Source organism: Sciurus vulgaris, assembly GCF_902686455.1.
Source record: "Sciurus vulgaris genome assembly, chromosome: 3".
Lineage (NCBI taxonomy): Eukaryota > Metazoa > Chordata > Mammalia > Rodentia > Sciuridae > Sciurus > Sciurus vulgaris.
This window is the reverse complement of record NC_136463.1, coordinates 20,361,649-20,377,560: the sequence shown is the minus strand read 5'-3', so window position 1 is coordinate 20,377,560 and position 15,912 is coordinate 20,361,649. Positions and strand designations below refer to the sequence as shown.

Here is a 15,912-nt window from a genome sequence, read left to right as displayed (position 1 = left end):
AATTTAAACATTGAAAAAGTACCTGCTGCACATGGAGTTCTGCCCACTATTAAATAAATCCCTACTTCATATGCCAACATTGCTAGGAGCAGATTAGGTCCTATTAGTTATAAAAGAAATCCAATTTCCCAACATCCCCAGCTTATCTGGACAAAGCAATATGCATTAAAGATAAAGCTAGTTTTGTGTTACCATTAAAGAGCTTTTTGGTAAGTCAGACGCAGCAACAGCAAAAACCTCAGGTGTTAAAATGTTAGTTGTAAAAATGCAATTCTGAAGTGTTAAAGGAAGGAGGGGAGAAGTTGTATTGTACTTACAGAAATAGCTAACTACCCATTTTCCTCCTGCAATTCCAAGAAAATATTTCAGTGTCCGTTCACACACAAACTCAGCATCTGCAAAAAGAAAAACCTCTGTAGGATTAGAAGAAAACAAAATCAGAAAGTACACCTAAGAAGTGAAAGAGCCCAGCTCCTGCTCTCAAGATCAATCTGGATTGATGGTTCCCACACCCCAGGAGATAGCATCAAAGGCTGGAAGCATCACTAATTATCACCAGTAGATGTGGATCTTTGGAGGCCTGAAGAAGAAGATAGGTAAGACCAGAGGAAATATCTGTCCATCTTCTAGATGCCAAGGTTAGCTAAAGAGCTCCACTGTTGTGTTCAGGGAATTATCCATGTCAGCAGGTGGTGATTAATGTAGATAGAGAAAATCTACTTTACTGGATGGTACTGGATGGTAATATGTGAAAGAAGAAAACATTGTTGAAATCCTAACTTTGAAATGTCAATTTCAATTGCTGTTCCAGTACTCTAACGGGCTGAAATTGAAGTAGCTTTTGTGAGAAAGTTTCACGAATGGATTTCAATGAAACTTTGCCTATCATCTGCCCTCCTCATACCCACTTTGCTACCCAGATGTGGTAGTTCCACCATGCACAGTTCGTCTGTTATAACAAACTGTTTCGATTTCCATGAATTGAGCTGTCCCTATGCACGCAGTGTTAGGCTGCAACTGAATTGCCTTTTCTGAGCAAATGCATGACTGGATTTCCAAATGTCAATGTGACAAATTTTCACCCACATAACTTTTAACTGGGGAATCCTAGTCCCCTTGTATTCCCCTGAGAGGGACAGAAAAATATAGTCTCTTCATAGCTTTTCTATTTCCTATATAAGTATTTCTGAAAGCAATAACAGAAAAATCACTTCTATTTATTTCCTAGTGTTTAAAAGACCCTTTATGGGCTGGGGATATAGCTCAGTTGGTAGAGTTCTTGCCTCACAAGCATAAGGTCCTGGGTTCAATCCCTAGCACTGCAAAAACAAACAAAAAGAAAAGACCCTTTTGAAGAACTAAAAAAACAAGAAAAAGTCATTTAGTTTTAAACAAGCAAAATGTATTTGACTAAATGCTAAACACAGCAGGCCATCTTCAAGTGGTAGCAGTGGCCATTCTCCCTCACAGAATTCCTCATTATTTTTGAAGACTTCTGTTTTCATTTTTCCTTTTCTTTTCTCTTTTTTTTTTTTTTTTGTTTATGATGTGGGGATCAAACCCAAGGGTGCTCCACTTCTGAGATACATCACCAGCTGTGCTTTTACATTTTATTTTTGAGATAGGGTCTTGCCATGTTGCTCTTACTAGACTTGAATTTGTGATCCTCCTGCCTCAGCCTCCCACATGCTAGAATTACAGGCATGTACCACTGCACCTTGTTGGAAGCTTCTTCTTCTTCTTCTTCTTTTTTTTAAACTCCCGTGGGAATGAACCCAGGTGCACTTTACCACTGAAGTACACCCCAGCTCTTAAAATGCCCTGGCTGGCCTTGAATTTGTCATCCTTCTGGCTCCAGTCTTGTAACTAGGATTACAAGTGTGTGCTACCATGGCCTGGTTCTTATTCCTGTTGCTTCATGTGGTTTATGTAGCAGATGCAACATATTCTGTAAAGGTTCTTAGGACAGCACAGTGGTGCACACCCGTAATTCCATATACTTGTGTTGGAGGCTAGGGCAGGAGAATTGCAAGTTCAAGGTAAGCCTCAGCAACTTAGTGAGATCCTGTCTCAAAACAAAAATAAATAAATAAAAAGGGCTAGAGATGTAGCTTAACAGTGGAAGGGTTAACAGCTTAACAGTGGAAGCTACTAGGTTCAATCCCCAGTATCACACAATGAAAAGAAGGAAAGAAGGAAGAAAGGAGGGAAGGAAGATAGGTTGGTTCTTGGTATACCTGTTTTCATAACAACATGAGTAGTCTCTTCAGTAATTAGATTAGTTAAAATGATATGGTGTTTTCTGGCAAACTTGTGTACAAGCATCTGAAATCAAATCAAATAAAATCAAATGCTGTTTTATAATAAATTACATCCAGTACATGAATTAGAGTATTAATTATCTTAGCTTTGAATCTCCATTTTTCTCAGACATTTTTAAAAATCGTAACATGAAGTACTGAAATGAATAATTTAATAAACATTATGTACACAACAGAGCAAAACATTCTAATATAGTATAACAGTGCTAGCAGACATGGAATTAAACCAAAAATTCAAAATAATATAAATTTTATCATTACTAGTAGATATCATTTGATTTCCTAAGGTAGTTTCTTTATATAGTGACACTCTACTATAATTTAGATTTATTATTTATTATTATTTAGATTTATTTATAATTTAGCTTTTGCTTTATGAACTGAGTGGTAACTAGCCTATAGAGAAAGTTATGCTACAGATAAATGTAGCTAAAAACTAAAGAGTTGATTCTGATAGCTAAAAACCACTCAGTGAAGATGTTTCTAAAGGTCAGTACAAAAACCATCAATTCTCTCTAAGGAGGATTAGAAGGGATTCATTCTTTCCAAAAGAAATTTGGAGTCCTCTAGCTATTATCTATCAACCAAATAAAAATCAATAGGCAGTGAAAGAAATTAACCAGAACCATCATGAGAGCAGCTGACATAATTAGTAGCTACTGTTTGGCAAATAACTTTGTTTACCAAGGGCCATCATTTACTAGCCATCACCACCCACTCCAATATTTATGTGCTGTACAATAGTGTAACGGAGGTTAGGCCATCTTTCTTCCATGCTGCCTCACTCCATACTGCCATGGGGCACTAAAAAAGGCAGGCTAGAGAAGTTAATGACATCCGCCTCCTTTTGCCACTGCCCTCTGCCAGGATCATTAGCAATTCTGAACTGATTAATTGCTGAAATCTCAGCCTTGAAACAGTGTTCAGTTAGAAGAGCAACTGCTGAAAAGATCATCTTAATACAGGCTTCAGAATTAATCATGTGTAATACAGTCAGTAGCTTTCATCATAAATTTATCACACTTCAGCAAGTCTGAAAAGAGCTCGAAGTTTTCCTTTTTGCTTGTTTAAAAACAGCATGTACCCGAGCCACTATAGTTTAATCTGTAGCTTAGAGTTGCCCAAGGCAAAAAAAGATTAGATCATTTTAGGCATCTCTGAAAATCTGAACTCTCAAAATAAAGGAATAAGGAATGCTAATTTTCAATAGATAAATGGGAATTCTAGATGTGTGGGTAAGTGATCAAGAGCCATTTAATCAGATATACCATAAGAATTTTCAAAGCCAATCGCTGGCCTGGACATGGGCTGTGAAATGAGAACATTAACAGTTGCCACCTTGCATTTAAATATTGTTATCTATCAGGGCAGACACAGGTTGCTTCTTTACTCTTTTAGTAGTGGGATGCATCAGGCCAGAAAAGGTTACTGAGTCACTACACATGGAGAAGTTAGGATGAGAAATGGTCTTGTTCTAAGAAGGATATATTAAGAAAGATACTTCAGAATGACTTGGTTGTCTCTCAGTGTGTAATACATGGTACCAACTATTGAATCAAATTGATAGTCTGATGTGTTATCTTTTTTTTTTGAAACTAAGGATTGAACCCAGGGGTGCTTAACCCTTTTAAAATTTTTTTATTTTGGGACAGGGTCTTGCTAAGTTGCTTAAGGCCTCACTAAATTGCTGAGGCTGGCTTTGAACTCGCAAGCCTCAGCCTTCTAAGTCATTGGGATTACAGTCATGTACTATCATGCCGGTCTTATCTTGTCTCAAAGAAATTCATTCAATTATTTTTATTATGAAGTGATACCAATGCCAATTAAAGGGAAAGTAAATTTCCCAGGATGCCTGAAATCTATAAGAAACCTAACTAAGAAAAATGAGATTTCAGGGGTCTTAATATGTTAGTGGGTATTTTCTACAATGTGAAACAATTCCCATTTCTGGCACAAGGGGTCCAAGGAGATGCCAAAATTCTAATAGCAAAGGGTGTTGTAGGGCAGAAATGACAGGGCTACTGAATAGCTGTCTTAGAAGCCAGGATCTGGGAAAATGCCACTGTCAAGCAGTATGCTTGGAATCAGTCTGGATTTAGTTAAACATGCTGGTAAGTTCAGTCAGATGCAAACCAAGGAAGGAAAAAAGATGCCTCCCAGAAGCAGAGCTATACCTACTGGCATTATTAAGTAAAAAGAAAATTCTAATTCTAAAGTTTTATATCATATTCAAAGCAAGTCTTTTCTGCTAATATTTAATAATTCCTTTTCTCAAGTAAATATATGAAAAATACAAATACCGTAGCTTTATCTAGATGCAAATTTTCAGAAATTGGGAGTGGAAATTAAATTACATATAATTCTGCTTAGTGTCTAAATTTCTTCTTACAGATTATTCATTGCTAGTACCTATATAACTATATCAACTATTTAAACTATCGAACTACTTGTAGTATGCTGTTAAATCCTAGTTATACAGAAATACATACAGGTAACACTCACAAATTCTTTGGGGGTCAAGCCTGATACCACCATGGATATTCTCTGATTGGCACTTTCTGTTGGAGATGTGAATTCTGGCTTCTCCCTGCTTGCACTTTCTTCCCTTGCATTACACCCAGCAGTACTATTAGTGTGAGCAACAGCTGGACTGTTAGCAGACTGTCCAACTTGAAAATGGGATAATTTCAATGCAGACGTTGAAGCTGGTGCACTGCAAATATGAACTGCCTCTGGGGCTTTGTCTTCAGGGGGATCAGATTCAGGGTTATTAGAGAAGAGGCTGATTCCAGATTCCAGGTAAGGGGTTCCCTCTGAAAGAACAGGAGAAGTTTAATTTATAAGACAATGAATCTTGAATTACAAGATTCCAGTGCTGGCTAAGAATTAAAGCTGAAGTTAGGTTAAGAGCAGAAACAGGTACACTATATACTATACACTGTTGGTGCAAGTGCAGTGGCTTAATAATATGTCATTATGTAGCAAAAGTCTTAACACTTTCAGTCAACACTGACTCACACTTTCAGTCAACAATTCTAATTTTAGAAATGTATCCTAAGGAAATAAGAGATATATGCATAGTTTAGTCATAGGGATGTTCACTGCAACACTGTTTAAAATAGTTTAATTTTAGAAATAATCTCATGTCCAATATGAGATTAAATAAATTGTGATACATTTAGTTACTCTTTACCTATTAGGGTTGGATAAAATGTTGATATACAATAAAATGAAGAAATGTTTCTAATATATTAAAGATGCTAGCCAAAATGTTATTTATTTTGAGTGTATTTTATTTTTATTGATTGAGACAAGATCTTAGTATGTTGCCCAGGCTGGCCTTGAACTCCTGGGCTCAAGTGATCCTTCTCCCTCAGCCCCCCAAATAGCTGGGACTACAGGTCTATACCATAGTACCTGGTTTCTGACTATATTTTAAAAGTAAAATTTTAAGTAAAGTGATTAAAAAACCAGCAATGTTTCATTGTAAACAGATAGAATCACAGGTAATTTTAAAATCACTAACTTTTTAAATTTTCTATGTTGTCCAAATTGTGGACAATGAACATATAGCACTTTTGTAAGGAAGGAGAAAAAGGTTAAAAATTAGGACAAAGACTTAATTTTCCTTCTTTCACTTATAGTGACACCATTACCTTTTCCATTTAATAAATTAACAGATATTATTACCAAATTAAGAACAGTAGAGACACCATCCCTGAAACATTTCAGAAAGTGTCACTCAGTCAGGATTAAGCAGTTAAGTAAATGGTATGAGATTCTTAAAATGACCCTAATGAACTTGGCCAAATGCCACATTTGATGCCAAATACAGACTTCGATAATAATGTGTTTTTGAGGATTAATTAAAAACTTTCAATACTGATTAAAACTTTGATTTACAAGCCATCAAATATACTATCCATTAAAAGAGATTTATAAAGTATAAAACATATGGTTATTGATAATTCATTAATTCATAAATAAAGAGTTTGAATTGGGATTCCATCCCTTTTTCAATAAAGGATAGGTGTAAAACTTTACTCTAGGGCCTTGGAATTTTTATCTAACAGTTGAAGTAAAATATTTAGAGCACACCAAGACTCTTTCATCCTTAAAACTGTTAGTTTGACCAATATAAACAGATTAAAAGATACAATAATATTCAAATAAACCTGGATTAACACTCACCATTTTTCAAAATTAGGCTTAAGTATAACAGAAGCATCCATGATAGATTAATATATCTGCGAGTTGTACCACTGTGCCTGGCTTATATCTATATTACTGATTAACCAGAACACCTTCATATAAGATTCAGAATAAAATAAAAAGTGTTTATTCCCATTAGAATATATGAAATATTACCTAGATCTTGCCTTGGCAAGTAAGACTGCTCCATTAAATCATTTGGCTCAGACTTTTTCAGTTCTTGCTCCTCCACATCAACAATCTTAATGAGCTCCTCTTGAGAGGGGCAGTTTCTGTTTTGACTATGTGCAGACCACCTATTATCTACCACCTGGGATTTAGAAGTGGGAGAAGACCTGGAAAGATGGATGAAAGAAGGAAAACATCACCACCAATTCTGAAAGGACTAATCATAATTCCTAGGCAGCCAAAGCATAAGTGAAATAGTTCACTGTCAGAGAAATAAGGAATGACTAGTAAAAAGTTCACATGACCGCCTAGAAGCCTGGATTCATGCTGCCTGCCAAAATGCCATGGCTGACATATAACATCTTCCCTTAGGGGTTAGTCTAAGGCAGTATATTTCCTAGCTGTTGAAAAGCATGTCAGCAATTTTTATCAAATTATCCACCACCACTCACTCAAATTCTAGATACTATTCCATTTGAGCCCAAATGGATGTGTTAGAATCAGACATTTTATGAAGATAGAAATTTGATTAATGTTGACATCTCTATACTCATATTTCTACCTACTTTGGGCAGAATTTACAGAATCATTCTTATGACCTGCCTTTTCAATGTCCAAAATCATTCTAAAGACAAAGAGCTAGTTATTATGGCCAGGGATATACCTCTGTGGTAGAGGGCTTGTCTAATATATATGAGGCCCTGGGTTCAATCTGTCATCAAAAAACAACAAAACAAAACAAAACAAAAAATCGACCAACCACTAAATATTGTTAGAAATGCATATGTAACCATAAGCAGTTAGTCTACTCTTTCAGGTGTTTAGGACTTTGCAAAATAATTATCAATAGGTTTAAGGGGCTCAGACATTAATTATTCAACTCAAACACTTAATTACTGGCTTTTTACTAAGAGTTAGGCATTAAAACCAGACCCTGTAGACTGAAGATGAGCAATAACTGAATTGCTGCTTTTAAGTAGTCTAGTAGAGGGAGGAAGTTCAATAAATGTGTAGGTTCTATGATAAAAGTCATTATCTATTTATTTAGTGTGAATATTAAGTGGACAGTTAGCTCAATTGGTAAAGCACATCAATGAGGACAATACTCCTAAATATGGCTTTCATGCCTACAGAAACCAGATCTTTTCATTATTCATCACACCATTATGCTCTAGCCTCAAAAATATATCCTGTTAGAAGCCAGATATGGTTATGCACACCTGTAATCCTAGGGACTCAGAAGGCTGAGGCAGGAAGATTGCAAGTTTGAGGTTAGCCTCAGCAACTTGGCGAGACCCTCAGCAACTTAGTAAGACCTGGTCTTAAAACAAAACAAAAAAGACTGGGGATGTATCTCACTAGTAAATCACCCATAGGTTTAATCCCTAGGACCTCAGTTAAGCCCAAGGGGCTTGGAAAATATGATGTGGCTAGATTACCGACAACCTGTCATCATTCCCAAAGTTAAGTAATAAATAAATAAATACACAAAGACACACAGTAGGAATTCAATAAACATGAATTCCTTTTACTTTCTAGAGTGGTAAGATATGTGACCCAAATGTTGAGTATTTTTGAAAATATAAAGTGTTATGCAGTCTTATGTCAACAATGTTTTGAATACACATCCTTTAATCATATTCTAAATATTTCCTGAGGTAAATCAATAGGCAAACTTTTTCTAGAAAGTCAAACACTTCAATCAGAGAAAGGGTTGCCTTGGGGAAGTCTACCATCATCCTGCAGGCTCACTCAGGTTTTAGTTCTACTTTGGTTTTTTTGTTTTATTTTTGTGGTGCTGGGCATTGAACCCAGCGGTGCTCTGCCACTGAGCAACATCCCCAGTTCTTTTTATTTTATTTTGAGACAGGGTCTTGCTAAGTTGCCCAGACTAGTCTCAAACTTGCAACCTTCCTGCCTCAGTCTCCCAAGTAGCAGGGATTACAGGTATGTCCCACCAGGCCAGTCTAGGTTTTAATTCTAGTATATTGTATTCTGACCTTCAAATAACTGCACACATCTCATGTGCACCCTATGCATTGCAGAAGTCCTAAAAGCCTATACAATTAAATAAAGGAAGTGTTCTAGAGCAATGAGAGGTTATAAATGCCTGTCTACAAGAAAAAACAAAACAAAAACAAAATAAAACTGCAAAGTAGGGGGGAAGATTAACATTAAAAGTGTAATAAGTAAATATGTTACTTCAATAACACAACTTGACATTGCTTACCTTTTCAGTTCCAATTCTTTATTTTCACTAATGGATCTATCTGGAGATACCTGGAACTTGTCAGGAGAAAGCCTTTTTGGATGCTGACTTACAGAACATTCATTACTTTTCTCTGAAGTTAACACTGTTTAAACGAAATGAGAATGCAAAGAAATCTATTTTACTTCTTCATCCTGATAGGGATAATTCAGGTGAGGATATATATATTTTAAAATTTATTTTTGGTACCAGGGATTGAACCCAGGGGCACTTAACTACTGAGCTACATCCCCAGTCCTTTTTTATTTTTTATTTTGAGACAGGGTCTCACTAAGTTGCTTAGGGCCTCACTAAGATACTGAGGCTAGCCTTGACCTTGCAATCCTCCCGGCTCCGCCTCTGGAGTCTTAAGGATTACAGGTGTGCACCACCATATCTGCCAAGATATTTATTTATTATTTTTATTTATTAGTTGTCAATGGATCTTTTATTTTACTTATTTATTTATATGCAGTGCTGAGCATCAAAACCCAGGGTTTCACACATGCCAGGCAAGCACTCTACCACTGAGCCACAACTCCAGCCCGACGGATATTTATTTTTTAAAAGCAGCAATCTGTGCTAGGTGTGGTGGCTCAGTAATCCCAGCAACTCAGGAGAACTGTAAATTTGAGGCCAACCCAGGCAATTTAGTGAGACCCTGTCTCAAAAAATAAGAAGGAGGGGTTGGGGTTGTGGCTCAGTGGTAGAGCGCTTGCCTAGCATGTGTGAGGCACTGAGTTCGATTCTCAGCACTATGTACAAATAAATAAAATAAAGGTCCATTGACAACTACAAAAATATTAAAAAAAAAAAAAAAAAAAAAAAAAAAGGAGCAGGGCACAGTGGCACATACCTGTAATCCCAGTTGCTCAGGAGGCTGAGGCAGGATTGAGAGTTCAAAGCCAGCCTCAGCAAATTATGAGGCCCTAAGCAACTCAGTGAGACCCTGCCTCTAAATAAAGTACAACAAAGGGCTGGGATGTGGCTCAGTAGTTAAGAGACCCTGGGTTCAATACCTGGTACCAAAAAATAAAAAAATAAAAAGGGCTGGGGATGTAGCTTAGTGGTGGAGCATCCCTGAGTTCAATTCTCAGTACTGCAATTAAAAAGAAATAAAAGTGGGGTTGGGGTTGTGGCTCAATGGTAGAGCACTTGCCTAGAATGTGTGAGGCACTGGGTTCGGTTCTCAGCACCACATATAAATAAATGAATAAAATAAAGGTATATCAACATCTAAAAAATATTAAAAAAGAAAGAAAAGCAGCAATCTGTGAATATCAAATTGGATGTATTGTCCTGGCCAGATCTGGGGATCAAAAGTAGGGGCATTCTACCATTGAGCTACATCCTCAGCCCTTATAATTTTTATTTTGAGACAGACTCTCTTAAATTGCCCAGGATGGCCTTGAACTTGCAATCCTCTTGCCTCAGTCTCTCACGTCAGTGGGATTACAAGTGTTGCCACCTTGTCCTGCTCCAAATTGTTCTTAAATATTGGTCAGAATTTTACAGGTATAAGTGATACAAGATAGATGCTAGCACCAAATAGAACTAAACAATTAAAAAATAAATGAAGTCGAGCTGGGGAGATAGCTAGATAGCTCAGCTGGTAAAGTGCATGGCTTACAAGCACAGGGCCCTGGGTTTGATCTCCAGTTCCAAAAAAAAAAAGAAGTCAGGTGTGGTAGTGCATGTCTGTAATCCCAGTTACTCTGGAATCTGAGGCAGGAGGATTGCAAATTCAAGGTCAGTCTGGGCAACTTAATAAGACACTGTTTCTTTTCTTTCTTTCTTTTTTGGTACCAGAGATTGAACCCAGGGGTACTTAACCACTGAGCCACAACCCCAGCCCTTTTTTTTTTTTCAGTTTTTATTTTGAGACAGGGTCTCACTAAATTGCTTAAGGCCTCGCTAAGTTGCTGAGGCTGGCTTTGAAAATATCCCAATTCTCCTGCCTCAGCCTCCCAAGCTGCTGCTGGGATTACAGGCATGCGCCACTGTGACTGGCAACAACACGTTGTTTGAATGAACAAATGAATGAGAAAATAAATAAAAATGATAACAGAAAGAATATGACTACAGATGATCAACAGAGGCAAGGCTAGAAAAACCATATATTTCTATATTTTGGCCCTAAATGATAAGAAAATAGGAATACATGTATTTTTATCTCTGCAGCAAACTAAATTATACCCAAACCCCTCAGGAAATAAAAAGCACTAGAAAGCACAAAGCACATTTCCTTTTCCATCCCCACTGCCTATACATCAAGTCTGTGTGGGATGGGGGTTTCAGCTTTTTTGCATGTGTTGGGGAGTTAGATGAGTAAGAAAAAACAGGTCACATTGTGCCTCACATGACAATAACAATAATGACAATAACAAAAATGACAATAACAAAAACCAACCCCTCAAACAAATAAGTTGAAAAAATAAACAAATACACAAACAATACAAGATGCTAGCTGGGCATAGTGGAGCACGCCTGTAATCCCAGTGACTCAGGAGACTGAAGCAGGAGGATCAGAAGTCTGAGGCTGCCTGGGCAACTAACTTAGTGAGAGACACTGTCTCAAAATTAAAAGGGCTAGGGATGTAGCTCAGTGGTAGAGTTGCCTCTGGGTTCAATCCCTAGTACAAAAAAATACCACTCCCTGCAAAAAAAAAAAAAAACCCAAAACCCCAAGGTGTTAGTGGAGAAGGAATCTTGATGTGACATAAGGAACTAATGAAATGGCATAAGAAGGGAAAAAACATAACAGACCTAAGGCAAAGTTCTGGTATGTTAGTACATTTTATTAATTCCTCCAAATGTATTATTGTGTCACTGCCTTCTAGGAAGGGGCTTAAAGGCAAAACTATTTAAAGAGAAAACATTACAAATGTCTTCTATTGTTGGGAGTGGTGGTGCACACCTATAATCCCAGTGACTCAGAAGGCCAGCTTCAGCAGCTTAACCAACTCAGAAGCCCTAACCAACTCAGTGAAACCCTTTCTCAAAATAAAAAAATAAAAAAGAGTGCTTGCCTTGCAAGCACAAGGCTCTGGGTTGGATCCCCAGCACCCAAAAAATAAAAAATAAAAAAAATAAAATAAAATAAAAAATAATAAAAAGGGCTGGGGAGGTAGCGCAGTAGTAAAGTGTTCCTGGATTTGATCCCCAGTACAAAAAAAAGTGTTTATCCATTAAAAAGTCACTGATCACTATAATTAATGTTGAGTTTTTAACAGAAAAGCTAAAATTCACAAATTGAGACAAATTTTAATAAAAGGTTCTATTAATCAAACTTTTTTAAGACAGTGGGTAGCCTGGGGGGAAATAATCAGTGATTTTCTGAGTTAATCTTCAAATACATCATTTATTGTTTCCTTTATGCCCAACTTTCCTGTAACTGTGAGTTTCAAGGAACACAAGAACTCTGCCTAAATCCACCAGCTGCTGAAATAAGTAGGTCCTACCCATAAACTAACCAAAAATATGGGTGTCCTTTATCTCTCCAATACAGAGTGATAATTGATAAAAGGCAGGGTGCAGCTTCCAAAGAATCAAACCAAGGTAAAGGGTGAAAAAGAAGGAAAAAAAGGAAAGGAAGGAGGAAGCTTCACACACAAACACAGCTTCTAAAAAAGCAACTCAAAGCCAGTGTTGTGGCATACATTTGTAATCCAAGCAACACAGGGGGCTGAGGCATGAGGATTGCAAGTTTAAGGTCAGTCTTAGCCATTCAGTGGAACCCTGTCTCAAAAGAAATATAAAAAGGGATGTAGTTCAGTGGTAGAGCTTTTGTGTAACATGTACCCAGTCCTGAGTTCAACCCACAGCACAGCCAAAAAAACAAAACAAATCACCAGAACATTTACCATAAGCTAACTAGATTTAGGAGTCAATAACTCAACAGAATCTAAGGAAAAAAAAACAAACACAGAACAAAACTTTTCTCTCTTCTTTTTCCTTAATCCCATTTAATTCTCTGAACAGCATGCCCAATCCACACCTTACAATATCACGATCTACTTGCTGACTAGCTGAGGAAAGTATAAATGTATGGATCCAGAGCTCAGGTTCCAGAACTGTGTAGAAATCCCAATGCCCTTTTTCTGTGGTGCTGGGGATTGAATCCAAGTTCACTTTACTACTGAGTTACATCCCCCAGTCCTGTTTTTATTTTGAGACAGTTGGTAAAGTTGCTAAGGGTTTCACTAAGTTGCTGAAGCTCTTGCTGAGTTGCTGAGATTACAGGTATATGCCAATATGCCCGGCCCTTTTTATTTTTTAATTTTGAGACAGGGTTTCAATAAGTTGTCAAGGTTAATCTTGAACTTGAGATCCATCTGCCTCAACTTCCTGAGCAGCTGGCTCTGAAACCCCCTTAAATCATTCTTTCATCTGGGATCTTAATATGCTACATTCTTTTTTTTTTTTTTTTTTTTGAGGAGGGGTACTGGGAATTGAACACAGGGGCACTTGGTCACTGAGCCACATCCCCGGCTCTATTTTGTATTTTTATTTAGAGACAGGGTCTCACTGAGTTGCTTAGCACCTTGCTTTTGCTGAGGTTGGCTTTGAACTCGCAATCCTCCTACCTCAGCCTCCCAAGTCTCTGGGATTACAGGTAGGCACCACTGCCCCTAGCTGTTACATTCTTTATGGGTAGGGAATTTGGGATGGATCAAACATTTAGTAAATTTACTGACTGTCCACTGTGTGCTAAGCATTGAAAGAAAAAGAAAAAACAAACAACAACAAAAACCCTTTAAAAAAGTATATAACCCACCTATCCAACTAATTCAGAATTCTCAAGGAAGAAGCCTAGAAATTCTTTTTTTTTCTTTTTTCTTTTTGATACCAGGGATTGAACCCAGAGGTGCTTAATCACTGAACCACATCCCCAGCCCTTTTTAAATATTTTATTTAGAAACAGGGTCTCACTAAGTTGCTGAGGCTGGCTTTGAACTCTTGATCCTCCTACCTCAGACTCCCAAACCACTAGGATTACAGGCTTGTACCACTACGTCAGTTAAGAAGCCTGGAAATTCTTAAAAGTTGCTTCCAGGAATGAAATATGTTGGAGGACAGAAGAGCTCAGGCATATCTGAAAAATTACTTGCACTATAATGGGCCATGTTCTCATAAATGCTAATATTTGCTACTTGAAAAATAGGAAATCCAGGAGGGGAACAGAAGCACCTGGTAAGAAACAGTTCCCAAATATTATTGGAAATGACCCTTGGATAAACAGTAAAAAGATCTATGCTGAAGAGGGGGTGTTATAATCTTTAAGACCATTGGGTCAGCACGGTGGTACACGCCAACAATCCCAGAGACTTGGGAGGATGAGGTAGAAGGATCACAAGTTTGAGACCAGTCTTAGTAACTCAGTAACTTGTTGAGACTCTGTCTTGAAATAAAAAAATAGCCAGTGCAGTGGCATACACCTGTAATACCAAAAGCTCAGGAAGCAGAGACAGGAGGATCAAGAGTTCAAAACCAGCCTCAGAAAAAGCGAGGTGCTATGCAACTCAGTGGGACCCTGTCTCTAAATAAAACACAAAACAGGGCTGGGGATGTGGCTCAGTGGCCAAGTGCCCCTGAGTTCAATCCCCAGTACCCACCCCCCAAAAATAAATAAATAAATATAATAAAAAATAAAAGGACTGGGGATGTGGCTTAGTGGTAAAAGGCCCCTGGGTTCAATTCCCAGTACCAAAAGCAAATAAACAAACAAACCAGATCTTGCCAGGCATAGTGACACACTTATAATCCAAAAAAACTCAGAGGCCGAGTCACAGGAGGATTGCATGTTCAGGGCAATTTAGTGAGACCCTATCTCAAAACAAAACAAAACAAAAACAAAAACAAAAAAAGGGGATGGGGTGCTGAGCTGGGGATGTAGTTCAGTGGTAGAGCACTTGTTCAGTATACGTGAGGCCCTGCGTTCCATTCCCAGCATGAAAAAGGTACAAAATAAAACAACTCAAAATGGTCGGGGATGTATCTCAGTGGAAGACCTATGGATTCAATTGCTAGTAACACACACACACACACACACACACACAGAGTAATTAACTATTTGACAAAAATACCATGGGAATGCAAGATAACATTAGGGAGAAACTAAAATTGTGTGAAGAATATGCAGGAACACTGCACTATCACTCCAATTTTTTTATAATTTATTTATTCAAGGGTATTTTAAAATAAAAAATCTACTTAAAAGTCATGAGTACAGCAGAAGGTAAACAAGTCTTTTTCCTAGGTTAATAAATTTGAGTTTCAGTTAGACCCACATTATCTGAAGGAAGAAAAGGTTCAAGACATGAGTTGATACCAAGTTGATACTTCAAAATGTTTTCCAGGGGCGGGGTTGTGGCTCAGTGGTAGAGTGCTTGCCTAGTATGTGTGAGGCACTGGGTTTGTTCTCAGCACTGCATATAAATAAATAAAAATAAAGGTCCATTGATGACTAAAAAAATATTTTAAAAAAGGTATTGTGTCCATCTACAACTGAAAAAATATTAAAGCAAAAATGTTTTTCAAATGAAGCCACAAAGAAACAGCTTTGTTTGTTTCACAAAGAAACATTTTTATCTGCAGATCTCCAGAAAAAAGTGAACACACATATATGCCAAAATGAGATAGTAGATTTACACAGATATTCAAAGCCAGACAATAACATTTCATATCTTGGGCATTTGAAATGAAAGTCCAGTCTGTTTTCAGAATGAAGACAGCGAGAGTATCCTAAAGAAAAGAACTCTATTAGGAATGGGACTCTGAGCTTCATTATCTGGGAGAACTAAATGAAGATCCAGTTACAAAGAAAGCATTTAAGGAAATACATTTTGAAGCACTGCCATAGCAACAGAGTTTCTAGCTTCCCATGCATGAGCTAATGTTTCTTTCTGAACATAAAAATACTGCAAGGCACACTTGCGGACCAAGGACACTGTCCTGAATAGA

The 15,912-nt window shown here is 37.4% G+C and overlaps 1 protein-coding gene across 1 annotated transcript in view; it reads right to left on the bottom strand.

Annotated features, from left to right (window-relative positions):
• Positions 1 to 15,912, bottom strand: part of BRCA1 (BRCA1 DNA repair associated) — a 66,715-nt gene that overhangs the window by 13,491 nt on the left and 37,312 nt on the right. Inside the window, 5 exon segments of the mRNA XM_079133471.1 lie at positions 318 to 395; positions 2,238 to 2,325; positions 4,824 to 5,134; positions 6,690 to 6,868; positions 8,932 to 9,055. Coding sequence (XP_078989597.1) covers positions 318 to 395; positions 2,238 to 2,325; positions 4,824 to 5,134; positions 6,690 to 6,868; positions 8,932 to 9,055 — 780 coding nt within the window.